This window comes from Corella eumyota, chromosome 2, assembly GCF_963082875.1.
Source record: "Corella eumyota chromosome 2, kaCorEumy4.1, whole genome shotgun sequence".
In the NCBI taxonomy this organism is placed as follows: Eukaryota; Metazoa; Chordata; class Ascidiacea; order Phlebobranchia; family Corellidae; genus Corella; species Corella eumyota.
Window position 1 is genome coordinate 10,508,732 of NC_137491.1, and position 17,210 is coordinate 10,525,941.

Sequence of the window (17,210 nt, forward strand, 5' to 3'; positions counted from 1 at the left end):
CTTAAAAAATACAAAGCCCAATCACACTAACCGTAATATCAATAAAATCCTCGAACTTTTTAAGAACAAAAACAGAAATATAAACAAAGGGTTTAACTACCACAAACTGCTGCAAAATTTTTTAGCAAACTTTAGTTTTTAGAATGATTTACTTAAAGGGCCTGCGACATGTTTTTTGTGTTTTTAGTTTGAGTAATATATTTTGATCTAAAAGTGTTAATTTTGCATGTCGCAGGCCCTTTAATAATATATAATAAACACAACTATTAATTCGATTCTTACTGTTTTCATTTGGTAGCTAGACGTCTTCTATTTGCTTACATTAAAGAAATATAATCGTTAATAATCATTGTAAACTAATTTTTGTACAAAACATTTTTTACTCTATCTTTTCTTTTTATTTCTATGTTTAAAAACCACGAATCGTACCGTATTCTCACCTTTTCTAGTTACAATTATAGGGCTACTTTAAATTTAGTAACGCGTCATAATAGTGTCTCCAGATATTCACATGTAAAAATTAATAAAATAATATTATCTTTAACAATTTACTGCACACATCGAGTTAAATTCTTAAAAAGTTTAACGTTAAGTTTAAATCTACCAAACAACACAATTTAAAACAAACAAAAAGCTTTTGTAGAAAAAGTGAAAGTTCAACACACAATATTGTATGAAATGTTTTATTTATTACAATGACAACAAAAATCGTTAAAAAATAAAAAATGATTTATAATGTTTAGTAAAATTGATTTTTATTGTCTCGTTAAGCAGTTAACTTTTATATGCTATACATTAGTAAGCATTTTTATTTTACAAATTTATTTACAAAAATGAAATTACAGAAGCACTTGGAAAAAAAATTATCTTCTGCATACGTGCCATCTGGTAGTCCATTTGAAATTATGTTGGCACGTCATACGCTTATAAACAAAACGACCGTAATTGTTCTTATACCGACAATCAAAAATTACACCATCTCCCACTTTATAAATATCCCTTTCCGGAGAATAAATCGTTGAATCATCTGGAACAGGTTTGCCGCAAAATCCTAAACATTAAACTTTGTATATTTCTAGTGCTTGTAAATAAAACATGTTAATGTTCAATTAGTAAATCTTAAAGTTTAATGTTAAATTAAAAAAAGGGTGTTAGGAAACTTGGAATTTTCATATACCAAAAGATAACAAGTTAACAAGTTAAAAAAGGCGTCTTTAACCGTAAAACAAACAAAAAAGACAAACCTAAGGAAAACCAACATTAATAATTTTATTGACGGTATATTGAACATTGTTTACGAAAAAAATTAAACAAAACCAAATTTTAAACAAGAATATTATTTTAAACAATAAATATTTTTTTAATTTTAAAATCATTTCCCCAGCCAATATTCTGTACTAGCAAACATAAATTTTGCAACTTAAATACCAAAATAATGTAAATAAAAAATATTAAGCTTTATTAGACAGAAATCAACGAACTCTGACCCCCATTCTAATTTTATCAGGTTTATTTCTTAGATATTTAAAACATAATCTTAGCAAGCATTATTGGGCAAAGTTTTTTGTTAAGTTATTCGTTTAGAAAAGTGTTTTGTTGAATACTTTTTTTAAACTTAAATTTGTCAAGTATGCTTTACTTTCAATAATATATTTAATATAAACTACATTTCTTTTAATGTTTTAATAAAAATAATTCTTACGCTGTTCACATGTTGGTTGTTCAGGGTCCCAAGTTCCATCATCTAAACAAGTTATTGAGGAAGCTCTACTTCCACTCAACACAAACTTCTTCTTACATTGAAAACTAACCACTTCTCCAATGGTAAATGTAGTTGTTGCAGAATAAATTTGGCTTCTTACAGCATTGTAATAAATTCTTAAAGGGGACATGTTAAATTTTCTAAAAAAAACAAAAAATGTTTTTTCTAAAAAAATAAATATAAAATAAACTGGTTTAGGTATAGGGTCTAAATTTAAAAATCAATTTATAGTGGCCTATATAACATTTATATTTTTTTTGTCATAAATCATAATAAAATGTTTATGTAATAATGTTCTTGATAAATAAAAAAACAAAATGCAAAAGTCTTACGACGACATTTTGGTTGTTGAGAACTCCATATTCCAGAAGTTAAACATTCTATTAAGGGATCTCCAATTAATGTAAATTCAGGGTTGCAAGTAAAATTAAAACGGTTACCAACTACATATTTTTTTCCTAATATTAAAATAGGATATGTTGTTCCATTAGGGAATATAGCCAATCGTGGACATGTTACAACTGTGAATAAAACAACTCTTTTACATAAATTAACTATTTTAAAAACTAAAATAACATAATTATGATAAATAAATTACTAATTGACCAATCAATAAAAAAAGATCTCATATAAATCATTAAAACATAAAAATCAAAAATGGGCCTCACATAAACAAATGCTAAAGAATATGGTTAAGAAAAAATTACGTTCACAAGTTGGCTGTTCAAGATCCCAAGTTTCATTGTTTAAACAAATTATTGAGGATGCTCTACTTCCACCCAGTTTATAGTTTCTATTGCATGTAAAATTAACCCTTTCTCCAATATCAAAAAAGGTTTCGTTATTATAAGTTGGAGATGTTGTACCATGTATAAGATTGCTTAATGTTGGACATGTTTTTCGCATTACTAAATCAATTTTATCATTAAAAGGTTGCAAAATTAACAAGATTTTATCAAAACAAGCATTTCTCAGCACTTACAATTTATTATTAATGCAATTTGATAAATTTAATAAGTTAAATAAAGCATAATCTTTATTAGACTCAGATTTACCATATCAGTTCTTATTTAATTTTTGATTTAATTTTTTAATTTAAATGTAATCTAATTCAAGGTAAGTTACTTTATTAATTTTTTATAAATACTTTAATTATTTTGTATAATATTACAAAAAAAAACTTTTATATTAAGCCTTTTTTTTTTATTTATATGTTAAACACTTACTACACTCTGGTTGTTGAGAACTCCAATTTCCAGAATTTAAACATTTAATCGAAAAATTTCCAGACAGTTTGTACTTTTTATTGCAATGAAAACTAACTTTATCATTGACATAAAATGTTCTAGTTGATAGATATGACATGTCTGCTTCTCCATTTGAAATATCATTTAGAGGTGGACATGTGATAACTAACACATAAAAATTAAATAAATAAAATGCATTAATTCTGCATTTTGTACTATGAAAAATTAAAAGTTTAAATAAATAAAAGTAATTTATTTAAAAAAATCAATCCTGCATTAACTCAACAAAATTTACTTTCACATGTTGGTTGTTCAAGATCCCAAGTTCCATCATTTAGACAAATTATTAAGGATGCTCCACTTCCACCCAGTTTATAGTTTCTATTGCATGTAAAATTAACCCTTTCTCCAATATCAAAAAAGGTTTCGTTATTATAAGTTGGAGATGTTGTACCATGTATAAGATTGCTTAATGTTGGACATGTTTTTTGCTTTACTAAAACAGTTTTATCATTAAATGGTTGCAAAATAAACAATATTTCATCAAAACAAGCATTTATCAGCACTTTCAATTGTTATTAATGCAATTTGATAAATTTAATAAGTAAAGGACAGCATAATCTTTATTAGATGCAGATTTACCATATCAGTTCTAATTTAATTTTTTATTTTATTCTTTAATTGAAATTCAATCTAATTCAAAGTAAGTTACTTTATTAATTTTTTATAAATACTTTAGTTATTTTGTATTATGAAAATTTTTTTATATTGAGCCTGTTTTTTATTTATATGTTAAAACACTTACTACACTCTGGTTGTTGGGAATTCCAATTTTCAGAACTTAAACATTTAATCGAAAAATCTCCAGACAGTTTGTACTTTTTATTGCAATGAAAACTAACTTTATCATTGACATAAAATGTTCTATCTGATAGATATGACTTGTCTGCTCCTCCATTTGAAATATCCTTTAGAGGTGGACATGTGATCACTAACACATAAAAATTAAATAAATAAAATGCATTATTTCTGCATTTTGTACTATGAGAAATTAAAAGTTTAAATAAATAAAAGTACTTTATTTTGAAAAACCAATGCTGCATTAACTCAACAAAAAACTTACTTTCACATGTTGGTTGTTCAAGATCCCAAGTTCCATCATTTAAACAAGTTATTAAGGATGCTCCACTTCCACCCAGTTTATAGTTTCTGTTGCATGTAAAATTAACACTTTCTCCAATGTTAAATGTAGTTGTTGAGGTATAAGTTGGGTTTGTTACACCATTTAATGGAATACTTAACGAGGTACATGTTTTTGTTTCTAGATTTGTAAAAAATATCACATAAATATTTTTTTTGTATAATCAATATTTTTATTTATGATTTTTTCAACTGAAAATAAAGTTTCTTTAAATATTAATATTTGTTTGGTAAAACTTGTTTTTACAATAAATAAAGCCTTTTAAATTATTGTTACTCATAATAAGTGATAATAATATTATTTCAGAGTACAAGCCTAGAATGGGTAAATTAAAAAGTACAAGCCTAGAATGGGTAAATTAAAAGTTCAAATTTATATAAATGGTACCTTGTTCATTTTTAGTTTGCCTTTCTTCACAATAAATTTCTTCATAATCAACATCCCATGTCCCGTTTTCCAAACATCTTATTTTAAATATATTTAAATTAACTTTATTTTTATTTCGATACAATTGTAAAGATGAATTTCCGCACTGCAAATATTCAAAAGTTTGTGTTAAACTTTTATTAACTTGATAAACTTAAAAGTATAAAATTTACAAAAAATTAGTTTAAACTATAAACAAAACCCTTTTTTTAAATTTATAACCTACTTTTAAAACTTTAGTTTGTCCAACTGTAAAATCAGCATCCTCCAAAGTTTCTAATAAGTTGTTTTTTACATGTACCTCATAGTTCAAGTAGTGTGGATAAATTTTGCAAAATACAACTAAAAACAAATTTTCATAAAATAAAGTTAGTAGTAGGTTATTACAAAATAAAAGAAACTGTAACACTATATTAAATTGTTGATACTTATAGATACTTATTTATTAATTAGCATTAACAATATATTTATAAAATTAAAGTCTATTATTTTTATCAAAATTGTATGTTGTTTGGCATCCTAAGAAATTTACTTGCATTTCTAATTAATTTAATGATATTGACAAGTGATAGTTAAAAAACATTAATAAGGGTGATTTAAATAATTTTACAATATATTTTACTTTTTTCACATATTGGTGGCTGTTGACTCCATTCTCCTGTATTCAAACAAGTTATTTGTGGTTTTCCGGTTAATTTATATTTCGCTTCACAGTCAAATCTGACAACATCATTGGTTTGAAAAGCTCGTGTGGCAAAATTAGTAGGATTTATTGAACCATGAGAAAGAGGTTCAATATTGGAACACGTGACACCTTTAATATAATTTAAACTATGACAAAAATATGGTAATACAATCTATTTTACAATAAAACACATTTACAGTATTTAACATTTTTTAAATAACAAAGTTCAGTACAAGCCTCGAATGAGTAAATTTAAAAATTTAAATTTTTATTGTAGATACCTATTTCATTTTCGGTTTGCCTTTCATCACAATAAATTTCTGCATAATCAACATCCCATGTCCCGTTTTCCAAACATCTTATTTGAAATTTATTTGACTTAACTTTATTATTATTTCGATATAACTGGAAAGATAAACTTCCGCACTGCAAATATTTAAAAGTTTCTGTTGGGGGTTTTTATTAACTTGATAAACCTAAAATTATAAAATTTACAAAAAAATTAGTTTAAAATATAAACTAAAACCCTTTTAAATTTATAACCTACTTTTAGAACTTTAGTTTGTCCAACTGAAAAATCAGCATCCTCCAAAGTTTTTAATGAATTATTTTTAACCCGTACCTCATAATTTAACAAGTGTGGATAAATTTTGCAAAGTACAACTAAAAACAAATTTTTAATAGAATATAAATTTTTGTGAGTGATTAAAAAATTTATAAAAAAAAAATCGTTACATCGTTATAAATATTTGCTTCCTATGTTATCTTATTGGATTAATATTTAAAGGATTATATTTATAAATTTACAACTATTTATTTATATCAAAATCATATGTTACTTGGCGGCCTAATAATTACACATACGTTAAATATTAATTTATTGGGGTATTTATGATGGTTACAAGTTTTAATAGAACAAACATAAGCTCATTTTTAAACAAATTTAAATAAAAATATTTTACTTTTTTCACAAGTTGGTGGTTGTTGACTCCATTCTCCTGTATTTAAACAAGTTATTTGTATTTCTCCAATTAATTTATATTTAGCTTTACAATCAAATCTGGCGACATCGTTGATTTGAAAAGATCGTGTGGCAAAATCAGTGGGATTTATTGAACCATGAGAAAGAGATTCAATATTGGAACATGTGACACCTTTAACATAATTTAAACTATTACAAAAACACAGTGTTACGCTACAGTTTACAATAAAAATTTGTTTTCCACAATTGTTATTTCAAATCAAATTATTCTAAAATCAAATTTTAAGTCATTTTTTCAATAAATAAAAAAATTTATTTATATATAACGGCCTACAAGAAAAAATACACTTTTAAATTTGTGTTGGCATATAAATTAGGTGTTACAGTTTGTAGGGATTTTAATAAACACTAATAGGCACTATTTCTTGTTATATAATTGTTTTAAAAAGTGTTTCTTTGAAATTTTTTTTGATCAAGTTTTTTCGTTGTTGTGACAGTTTTAAATAAAATTTAAAAAGCATCCCCTTAATTAAATTTTATATTAGGGTACTGTCAACTTGCAGTAAAAGTAAATAATTCTTACGCTGTTCACATGTTGGCTGCTGAGGATACCAACTTCCATTATCTAAACAAGTTATTGAGGATGCTCTACTTCCACCCAACTGAAAGCTTTCATTACATGTAAAATTAACCATTACTCCAATATTAAATGTAGTTGTTGCAGTATAAGTTGGGTATGTTACACCATTGTGTATAATTCTTAATGAGGGGCACTTTGCTAAAAATTTTAAAGCAATATTATAAAGAATACCTTTTTATTTAATTGATTTTAACAATTGAAAATTTTAACAATATACATCTTTTTTTGTATATATCTTAATCTTTGATGTGGAAAGGTCGAATGCGCGACCTTAACATAGAGTAACATCAGTTACTTTGACCCAGTCTCGAGTTGCATTTAGCAGTTTGGGATATTATAGAGATAATAATTGCTCAGTGATTATGCTGCCGATAAGTGCTGGCTCAGCAGGAGTTTATACTGTTTATAGTGCCTTACTCAAGCAGCATGAGAGCAGTGGGGATTGAACCCATGACCTCATAGTGGTGAAGCAAATTTTCTACACCACAATGAGGTCGTGGATAAAAATTTTGTATATTTGATAAAATTTTGTATAAAAAATTTAAAACAAGTTTTGTTGCCATTGGATTAGTAATGTTATTTATTTAAAAGTTACCTTTGCACAGTGGTTGATTATAATTCCACACTTCAGTATTTAAACACTCTATTGATGTCTGACCAGTTAAATAATAACCATCCCAACATTGAAAATTGATGGTATCACCAACATTAAATTGTGTTAATGAATTATATCTCGGAGTTGAAATACCATATCGAAAGTAATTTAATGTTGGGCAACTTTTACCTTAATATAAATCATAATTATAATTTTAGGTCTGTATTTTAATTTAGTCAAATTAAACATAAGACCGACTAAGACTGACTTACTAATTATGTACTTGATTTTGTTTTTAAAAAAAATGATCATTTGGAATGAGTAAGATAATATAAAATTTTAAAATATATTAATTCACCTATATTACAAACAAACTTACGTCTGCAAGTTGGTTGATTATTATTCCATTTTCCAGTATTTAAACAAGTTAAAATTGAATTCCCAACTAATTTATATTTTTTATTACATCTGAATTTGACAGAGTTTCCAACAAAAACCGGATGGAGAATAAAATATGGGATAGTCCATCCATGGTAAGGGAATGTTAGTCTAGAACATGTGATACCTTAAAAAAATGCTAGAAATTAAATGATTTAACAACAGAAAAATATAATTGGATATTACTATTGGATAATAAAATATTATGTGCTTGTCAAGGTTTTTTGCAGTCATATTTTGTTCATGTAAAAATACCAACAACTCTTTTGTTTGCACAAGTTTTACTTTACTACAGCCTACAATGCAGTTAAAGAAAATATTTTATGTTATTAATTTCTGTACAAAAAAAATAGCTATTAAAAGGTATAATAGTTCTTATATTTTTAAATATTTTGTGCACAAACTATTCTATCCATAAAAGATTTATAGCAAAAATTAACTTACGTTCACATGTAGGTTGGTTGTTATTCCAATGTCCAGTATTGAAACAAGTTGAAGTGGAATGCCCGACTAATCTATAATTTTCATCACATTGAAATTGGATGGCTTGATGAACATCAAATGTTTTCTCAATAAAAACGGGGTCAGTTGTTCCATGTTGAAGTGATCTTAGTCCACCACATGTTATACCTTAACCAAATTATTTAAAGAGAATACAATTTTATAAAAAAATGCAATAATAATAACTTATAAAACATTTATTATTCAAAATAGCTAAAAAACTGTTTGTACTTTTTACTTAGCATGTTTATGTCATTCAAGTTATTTAAACAACCTACGTTCACATTGAATATCAGATGGATTATGGGACCATGTAGAATCAGATTGACACATCACAGTTTCTCTGCGTTTAATATATGTATATCCTTGCAACTTGTGATAATTGTTACAAATATATTCAAGCTCAGTACCACGTAATGGAATTTCGTAAAATTTGTTTGAATATTCAACATTACCAAGAATTCCATTTGTGATTGATTGTGGATAAGCAGAACATTTTAAATCTAAAAAATTACAATTTTTGTTAATTTTATTCTTATTTAAAAAAAACATTTTTTTTTCTTGAAATGTATAATTAAATAAATTCAAACCTATATTGCATGTTTTTCCCATGTAATCAATTGGACAAATGCAAGTAAAACCGTTGATACGATCCATACAAGTGCCATGTAAACACGGATTTGAATTACATTGGTTTACTGCAAAAAATTAATTGTAGTTATATATCTTAATCTTTAATGTGGAAAGGTCGAATGCGCGACCTTAACATAGAGTAACATCAGTTACTTTGACCCAGTCTCGAGTTGCCTTTAGCAGTTTGGGATATTATAGAGATTATAATTGCTCAGTGATTATGCTGCCGATAAGTGCTGGCTCAGCAGGAGTTTATACTGTTTATAGTGCCTTACTCAAGCAGCATGAGAGCAGTGGGGATTGAACCCATGACCTCATAGTGGTGAAGCAAATTTTCTACACCACCATGAGGTCGTGGATAAAAATTTTGTATATTCGATAAAATTTTGTATAAAAAATTTAAAACAAGTTTTGTTGCCATTGGATTAGTAATGTTATTTATTTAAAAGTTACCTTTGCACAGTGGTTGATTATAGTTCCACACTTCAGTATTTAAACACTCTATTGATGCCTGACCAGTTAAATAATAACCATCCCGACATTGAAAATTAATGGTATGACCAACATTAAATTGAGTTAATGAATTATATCTTGGAGTTGAAATACCATTCCAAAAGTGGTTTAATGTTGGGCAAGTTTTACCTTAATATCAATTATAACTATAGTTTTTAATTTGCATTTTAGATGAGTCAAATTAAATATATAACATACTAAAAACTGAGTTTTGTACTAATTATATACTTGATTTTGTTTTTAATAAAAATAACTTCTTGTAATAAGTAAGATAATATATAACTTATATATGAAATCAAAGTAACAAATATTCAAACCATAACATACTATGTCATGAATAAACTTACGTCTGCAAGTTGGTTTGTTATTATTCCATTTTCCAGTATTTAAACAAGTTAAAATTGAATTCCCAACTAATTTATATTTTTCTTTACATCTAAATTCAACAGAGTGTCCAACAAAAACCAGGTTGAAAATATAATATGGGATAGTCCGTCCATGGTAAGGGGGTGTTAGTCTAGAACATGTGATACCTGTGATACCTTAAAATAACATATGATTTTGATCTATCCCATATAAAAGGTATAATAGTTCTTATGTTTTTAAATCATTTGTTCTCAAACTATTCTATCCATAAAAGATTTATAGCAAAAATTAACTTACGTTCACATGTAGGTTGGTTGTTATTCCAATGTCCAGTATTTAAACAAGTTGAAATGGAATGCCCGACTAATCTATAATTTTCATCACATTGAAATTGAATAGCTTGATGAACATCAAATGTTTTCTCAATAAAAACGGGGTCAGTTGTTCCATGTTGAAGTGATGTTAGTCCACCACATGTTATACCTTAACCAAATTATTTAAAGAGAATACAATTTAAAAAAAATTCAATAATAATAACTTAAAAACATTTATTATTCAAAATAGTCAAAAAAATGTTTGTACTTTTTACTTGTAAAAATCTAAATTATTTAAACAACCTACCTTTACACTGAATATCAGATAGATTATAGGACCATGCAAAATCAGATTAACATATCACAGATTTTCTGTGTTTATTATATGTATAGCCTTGCAACTTGTAATTAGTGTCATATACAATTAACTAATACATTACATTAAAAAAAAAACACAAAAAATATTGTTATTTTAAAATGCCAAAATATTAAATACTTAAACAAATATTTAAATAAATTAAAGTAACAGAAAATTTTACAACCTTGACAAATTGGTGGTTGGTGACTCCATTTTCCTGTATTTAAACAAGTTATTCGTGGTTCTCCAATTAATATGAAGTTAGGTTCACAACTGACACTTATTACTCCTCCATTGTAAAATGCTTTTGATAAATATTCAGTTGGGTCTACTATACCATGAGAAATCAAATTTATGTTAGGGCATCTTACGAGTGTTGCATTACCTGCAAAACAAATTTGAAAAATTATTGCAAACAAGTTGATAGTAGATTATTTTTAAATTAACTTAAAAAAGTTTTTATCTATAGATAAATTAATAATTTCTTATAAGTCACTTTTCGTAATGTAATGCATTGGTTACAGGACAATTTTGGTGTGTAGGCTACAGGTGACAAGGAATGTGACATTTAGTTTCACTTTACGCGGTGCTTATTTAATACCACATTGCATACAACATACAATTGGGCAAGGTGTTATAAACAGACAAACACACAAACTCCAACATAACTAAAAATCGAAGTACGAGTAAATTCCGGAAAAATTAATAAAAGTTACCAAAAATCCAAAAAAACGATCACATTAGATCATTTAGAAAAAAAACTTTCTGATTTTTATACCGTTTTTAAAATTATAGTTTAACGTTTTTAAACAAAATTATGATATCAGCCAAGTTTAACGTTTAAATATTGAATAACAAAAATTGCAACGCTGTTAGGCAACCCAACTGCTAACCAAACTAAAGTCGTTTTTCTGTCAAAAGTATATTATTTGTTAGATTCAATGGAGCTATTTTTTATTTGTACATTTTTCTTATTTTTAGAAATAAATGAAAAAATTGGTCAAAAAAAAGTGGTCAATAGGCGCGTTACCTAAAACAATGATGTTTGCTTTGGAAGTGGGCACTGCATTTTTAATCGTTTGAATAATGCGGTAAGTTAGTCGCTTGTCTACTTATGTTACCAAACTTTATCAGCATGGGTAAAACCTGTTACGAAATGGTAGATAAAACTTAGCTTTAAGCTATACCATTTTGTTTGTTGCCCCCGGACTTAAAAAGTTTCGGACCCCTGCCTTAGTAAATTCATATAAAGTATTTATAATTTATCTAATGTTCAGGGCCAAATTTCGTTATGGGCCGTCGTTGATTCGTTTTCTTTTAACGTGAAATAGTTAAACACCGTTGTAAACACTGTTTTGCGTATCATCAGATAAAGTTGAAATTAATTAATCCTGGGTTAACTTATTATCGTTGGTGAAAACCAACCCGACGCTAGGTAAAACAGTCATTTTTTGCGCGATACGTACTAGAGGTAAAAAATACCAAACGCAGATTATTTTTATGCTTACCGTTTTTACAAAATAAGTAAATCAATCCAAAAGTGATAAATGGAGGTAGATACATTGTAAACCACGGCGTCTTTTTTAAAATTAAAATAGATCTTTACTAAATTTAAAAAACACTTTATCTGAGTTTGCCTTGATAATTGTTTAATTTGCTTCTGTTATTTTTATCGACACGAAACTGCTATGCAAAAAAAAAGAAATCCGCACAAAAAAATTATAGTTCAGCTCAGAATTGCTTCCGGTTCAACAATCTTTTATTATTTTCTTGTTGTACTTGAACAACATGTTGGCAAGCAACTAAATGCTAGGCCTCAAGCAATGAATAGAAAACTATGGGTTTGACTGAATTGAAACTTAATTAAAAACTACAGATTTAACTGAATTCAAATTCTGGCAGCGTTTTATTTTGTGCTTGAATGCTTCCTGAAACTATTCCCCAAAAACGTTAACGCACATATTAACCTTTAATACGCTCCGGAAGAATTTCTGAACAAGAAAACGTTTGAGTTTTTTTATATTCTCACGAATCAATACGGCGCCTGAAACGTTGTCGCTGCCTGTTAGCAAATTGTCGGAAGGTTGTTCGCCACGTTTTGACACTGTGACAGTGGACTCATTTGATGGGCAGTCGTCGTGGGAGGATTTCATCGCTAGGTTTGAATTAGCGGCTGAATTTAACCGTTGGTCGGAAAGTTCAAAAGGTGTTAGATTGGCCCTACGTCTACGAAATTCCGCGTCGAGTGTTGTAACCAGCCTACGCCCCGAAGAAAGAAAAAACTTCTCAATTGTTCGTGCGAAGTTAGATCAAAAGTTTGAGAAAAAGCTTATTGACCCGGTATCTCTGTTGCATAAAAGAGTTCGTGGAAAAAATGAAAAATTAGTGGATTTAGCGGAAGAACTCGATAACATTGTAAAACAATGCCCCATTCACGACTGCGTAGACAAAGAGCAGCTAGACTTGTTAAAAGCAAATTGCTTCACCAATGCCCTTAAAAGCAATTGGGAACTATATTCGACAATAAAAATGGATAGTCCCATTTCAATGGACGAAGCTTTAAAAGTAGCTTTACGACTGGAAATTGAAGGAACGACCAGATACAATAAAGAGCGACCGATTCGAGCAATAAATTCTGAACAAGAAGATGACGTAAGCCTTACTCGCGAAATAATATCTATGCGCCAAGCCATTAACGAATTAACGGACACCTTATGCAAGAGACCAAGTAACGTTTATGAACGACCCCAAAGTGGAAGACGAGCGCGAAATGGCAGCTTTGGCCGACAGGGAAACGGCCAGTAGTCGAGTTTAAGGGATGGCACTCGACTTTAAATAGGAACATCCCACCTGTAAATATTAGTGCGACAACTAACAGTCGCCAAAATGGACTTTATTGTAATATTTTTATTAAAAATTGTGAATTTTTTATGCTCGTGGATACCGACGCTGACGCCACGGTATTAAGCTTTAAAGCCTTTAAAGCAGCCAAACTGTCGCTTGAGCCTTCACACTTCGTTATAAATGGAATAGGCAATGAAAAATTACCAGTGCAAAGAAGTTGTACTATCAAGTGTAGATTCAATGCCATATATTATGACCACAACGTGTTAGTGTCGGATATATTAGAAGAAGGAATCATTGGACTGGACTTTTTACAAAAATATCGCTTCAACATTTACTTTACATCGACCTTTCTTCAAAATGACCTTGAAAAAGTAAAACTTCAAGTGGTAACAAGAAACAAGCCATACCCAAAAGTGATCGAAATAGAAAACGAAGGCGTGTTTACCGATGACGACGATACCCAAAACATGATAAAAAGAGCCGTAAAATTTGTAGATTCGGATCAATATAAAAAAGTAAAACACTTAATTGAAAGTTTTGTAAGGCATGCTAAAGGAAAACTTCCTACCAATTCTACCTTTTACCATATTAATACCGGTAACACACCAGCAATAAAACAAAGGCCGCAGAGGTTGCCGCAATCCAAGCAAGTCGAAGCTGACAAGCTTGTAAAAAAATGGTAGAAGACGGAATAATTTCTCCGTCTTTTAGTCCTTGGTGCTCACCAGTAGTATTGGTGAAGAAAAAAGATGGCACAACTTGGTTCTGTGTGGATTACCGCCAGTTAAACAATATAACTAAAAAGAATTCCTATCCCTTGCCAAGAATAGATTCTATATTAGATGCAGTCAGTGGGTCAAAATGGTTTGCCACGCTTGACTTTTGACCCAGTTGACAAAGAAAAAACTGCCTTCTTAACTGGAAATGGATTATATCATTTTAACGTAATGCCATTTGGACTTTGTGGTAGACCAAGTACGTTTGAGAGATTGATGGAACAAGTGTTGCAAGGTATCCTCTGTTTGTCTCGTATACTTGGATGATATATCAATCCACGCTAAAACGTTTAACCAACTTTATGAAAACCTGGAAGTAGTTTTTAAACGTCTGATGAACGCTAACCTCATGCTAAATTCAGCAAAGTGTAACTTATTTTGCAATAAAGTAGAATACCTAGGACACGTCATTTCGGCCAGTGGAATATCAACATCAACAGAAAAAGTAAAAGCTGTTAAGGAATGGCCACAACCTACCAGTCTTAAGCAATTGCAGAGCTTTCTGGGATTAGCATCCTACTACAGAAAATTTATACAAAATTTTGCGGATTTAGCTCAACTGTTGTATGGTCTTTTGGAAAAAGACAAAAAGTTTGTTTGGACGCGGAATTGCACAAATTCTTTTAAAAACTTAAAGTTTGGACTTATCACAGCACCAGTTTTAAGCTTTGCAACCCCTAACGGTCAGTTTATAATTGACGCTGACGCCAGTAACAGCGCCATCGGAGCTGTGTTGAGCCAACGCAACGAAACCGGCAACGAGTGTGTTATTGAATATTATGCAAAAGCCTTTTCAAGACAAGAAAGAAACTATTGCACAACCCGAAAAGAGCTTTTGGCAATTGTTAGGGCCGTAAAACATTTTCATTTTTATATTTACGGTCGAACAGTGCACATAAGGAGTGACCATGGTTCCCTAAAATGGCTTCTGAATTTTAAAAATCCAGATGGCCAAATGGCTCGCTGGCTTGAAAGGCTGGAGCAATACGACATTAAAATCTTTCATTGTCTTTGTGTACAACATAATAATGCAGATGCATTGTCGCGCAGACCGTGCATAGCTGATAACTGTAACTACTGTAGTCGAGCAGAAAGTAAATTTTTACCAATTGATACTTGTGTTTATTCGTGTATCTCAAACACCGTTTCCGACACTGATCTGCGTGAGGCTCAGCTAGGCGACCCCGACATAAAATGTATTCTGCTATGGAAGGAAGCCAGCGATGGTCGACCCGACTGGTGCCAAGTGTCACCCTTGAGTCAAACAGCTAAATCATATTACCATCAATGGGCTTCGCTTGTCGTAAAAAATGGTATATTGTATCGGGCATGGGAAAACTCCAGTGGTACAGAAACAGCAATGCAACTAATTGTGCCCAAGTGCCACCAACAACTAATTCTGGATTTAATGCATGGAAATGCAAGCTCCGGACATTTTGGTATTAAAAAAACAAACGGACGATTGCGGAGAAAATTTCATTGGAATAATAGCCAGACGGATGTTGCAGCTCATTGCAAAACCTGTTACAAGTGCGCTTCAAGAAAAGGACCTTTAAATAAACAAAAAGAGCCAATGAAATTACACCAGGTGAGCTATCCATTAGAAAAAGTAGCCATTGACGTAATGGGGCCATTACCGACATCTTATTTGGGTAATCGATACATTCTTATGGTAATGGATTATTTCACAAAGTGGCCAGAAGCATACCCGATGCCGAACCAAGAAACTGCTACGGTGGCTAAACTACTTATAGAGCAATTCTTTCTACGGTTCGGAGTGCCTTGCGAAATTATAAGCGATCAAGGTTCCAACTTCGAGTCCCACCTGTTTAAAGAAATGATGAAAGCTTTTGATATTGTAAAGACCAGAACTACACCATATTGGCCCCAAGCAGACGGAATGGTCGAACGATTTAATCGAACTTTGGAGGCTCAGTTAGCAATGTCCGTAGAAAAGCGCCAACGCGATTGGGATCAACAATTGACATATATATTAATGGCATATCGTACAGCAGTACATGAAAGTACAGAGAATACCCCCGCTAAACTAATGTTTCGCAGGGAAATAAATTTACCTACAGACTTTATATTCGGTCGACCGGAAATCACTAAATATTTAGCGTGGGAATTTGCCAACAAATCAACATTGATGAAGCTCACGAATTGGCTCGAACAAAACTACATTTATCCGGCCAAAAAATGAAGAAGTATTACGATCGTTCAACTGCGACAAAGTTACTAAACGAACAGGAATCTGTATGGCTGCATTGCCCCCAAAGAAAAAAGGGTCTATCCCCAAAACTGTCCTCGCCGTGGCAAGGTCCATTTAAGATAATTAAGCGTATTAACGACGTGGTGTACCAGATCAAACGTTCACCAAAACATCAATCAAAAGTCGTGAATCGAAACCGGTTATGGCGTTGTAGTTTAAAGTTGCCAACCAACTGGTATAGAAACAATAATGGTAAAAGCAATACACCGGTTCAAACTATTATTCCACAAATTGAAAACACAGACATCCTATCTAATGGTATTAAATTACCAACCTCGCGCAGAGGCCGAGACATTATTATACCACATCGTTATCGTTAAAAACCTACCGTACTTTCCTTCATATATATATTTATTATTGTTATCGTATTTACTTCATTGTTATTATTATCGTTGTATATATCATTATTTTTCTTCGTTAAAGAGTAGTTGTTTCGTCTTTATAAAGCTCGCATTTTGATTATCGTTTTATTATTTGTATTATGTGGTGCGTGTTAATGTGTATGTAGTTTTAATGTATATCGCTTGTGTAATGTATTGTATTGATTGTCTTCTTATTTAAATATTGGGAAGAGAGGAATGTAGCGAACTTTGTGCGCTTTTTGGCGCTAACACTTCCTCGCGGGCTCTAACTTACCTTGTGGCTCTAAATTAC

General features: G+C 30.1%; 1 protein-coding gene across 1 annotated transcript; it reads right to left on the reverse strand.

Annotated features, from left to right (window-relative positions):
* Window positions 1-689: 689 nt before the first annotated feature.
* On the reverse strand, window positions 690-10,622 carry LOC145743122 (sushi, von Willebrand factor type A, EGF and pentraxin domain-containing protein 1-like). Its single transcript, XM_082561020.1, has 24 exons — window positions 10,611-10,622; window positions 10,287-10,472; window positions 9,971-10,165; window positions 9,564-9,752; window positions 9,068-9,175; window positions 8,756-8,980; window positions 8,421-8,606; window positions 7,918-8,103; window positions 7,539-7,727; window positions 6,887-7,081; window positions 6,284-6,475; window positions 5,869-5,984; window positions 5,603-5,747; window positions 5,259-5,450; window positions 4,863-4,978; window positions 4,598-4,742; window positions 4,133-4,330; window positions 3,815-4,000; window positions 3,305-3,505; window positions 2,989-3,174; window positions 2,470-2,670; window positions 2,095-2,283; window positions 1,703-1,902; window positions 690-1,051 (listed from the first exon to the last, which is right to left on the reverse strand). Exons 5-23 carry the CDS (start codon window positions 9,132-9,134, stop codon window positions 1,880-1,882), a joined length of 3,138 nt encoding a protein of 1,045 aa, XP_082417146.1. The 5' UTR covers window positions 9,135-9,175; window positions 9,564-9,752; window positions 9,971-10,165; window positions 10,287-10,472; window positions 10,611-10,622; the 3' UTR covers window positions 690-1,051; window positions 1,703-1,879.
* Window positions 10,623-17,210: the final 6,588 nt, after the last annotated feature.

Bases quoted from the DNA above. Each gene is read 5' to 3' on its own strand.
- LOC145743122 (XM_082561020.1), bottom strand. From the start codon at position 9,134: ATGGATCGTATCAACGGTTTTACTTGCATTTGTCCAATTGATTACATG. The intron at 5,451-5,602 runs GTATCTACAATA...ATTATATTAAAG, and splicing joins GCAAACCGAAAATGAAATAG to GTGTCACGTGTTCCAATATT. The intron at 4,979-5,258 runs GTAAAATATATT...ATTTGTTTTTAG, and splicing joins GCCACCAATATGTGAAAAAA to TTGTATTTTGCAAAATTTAT.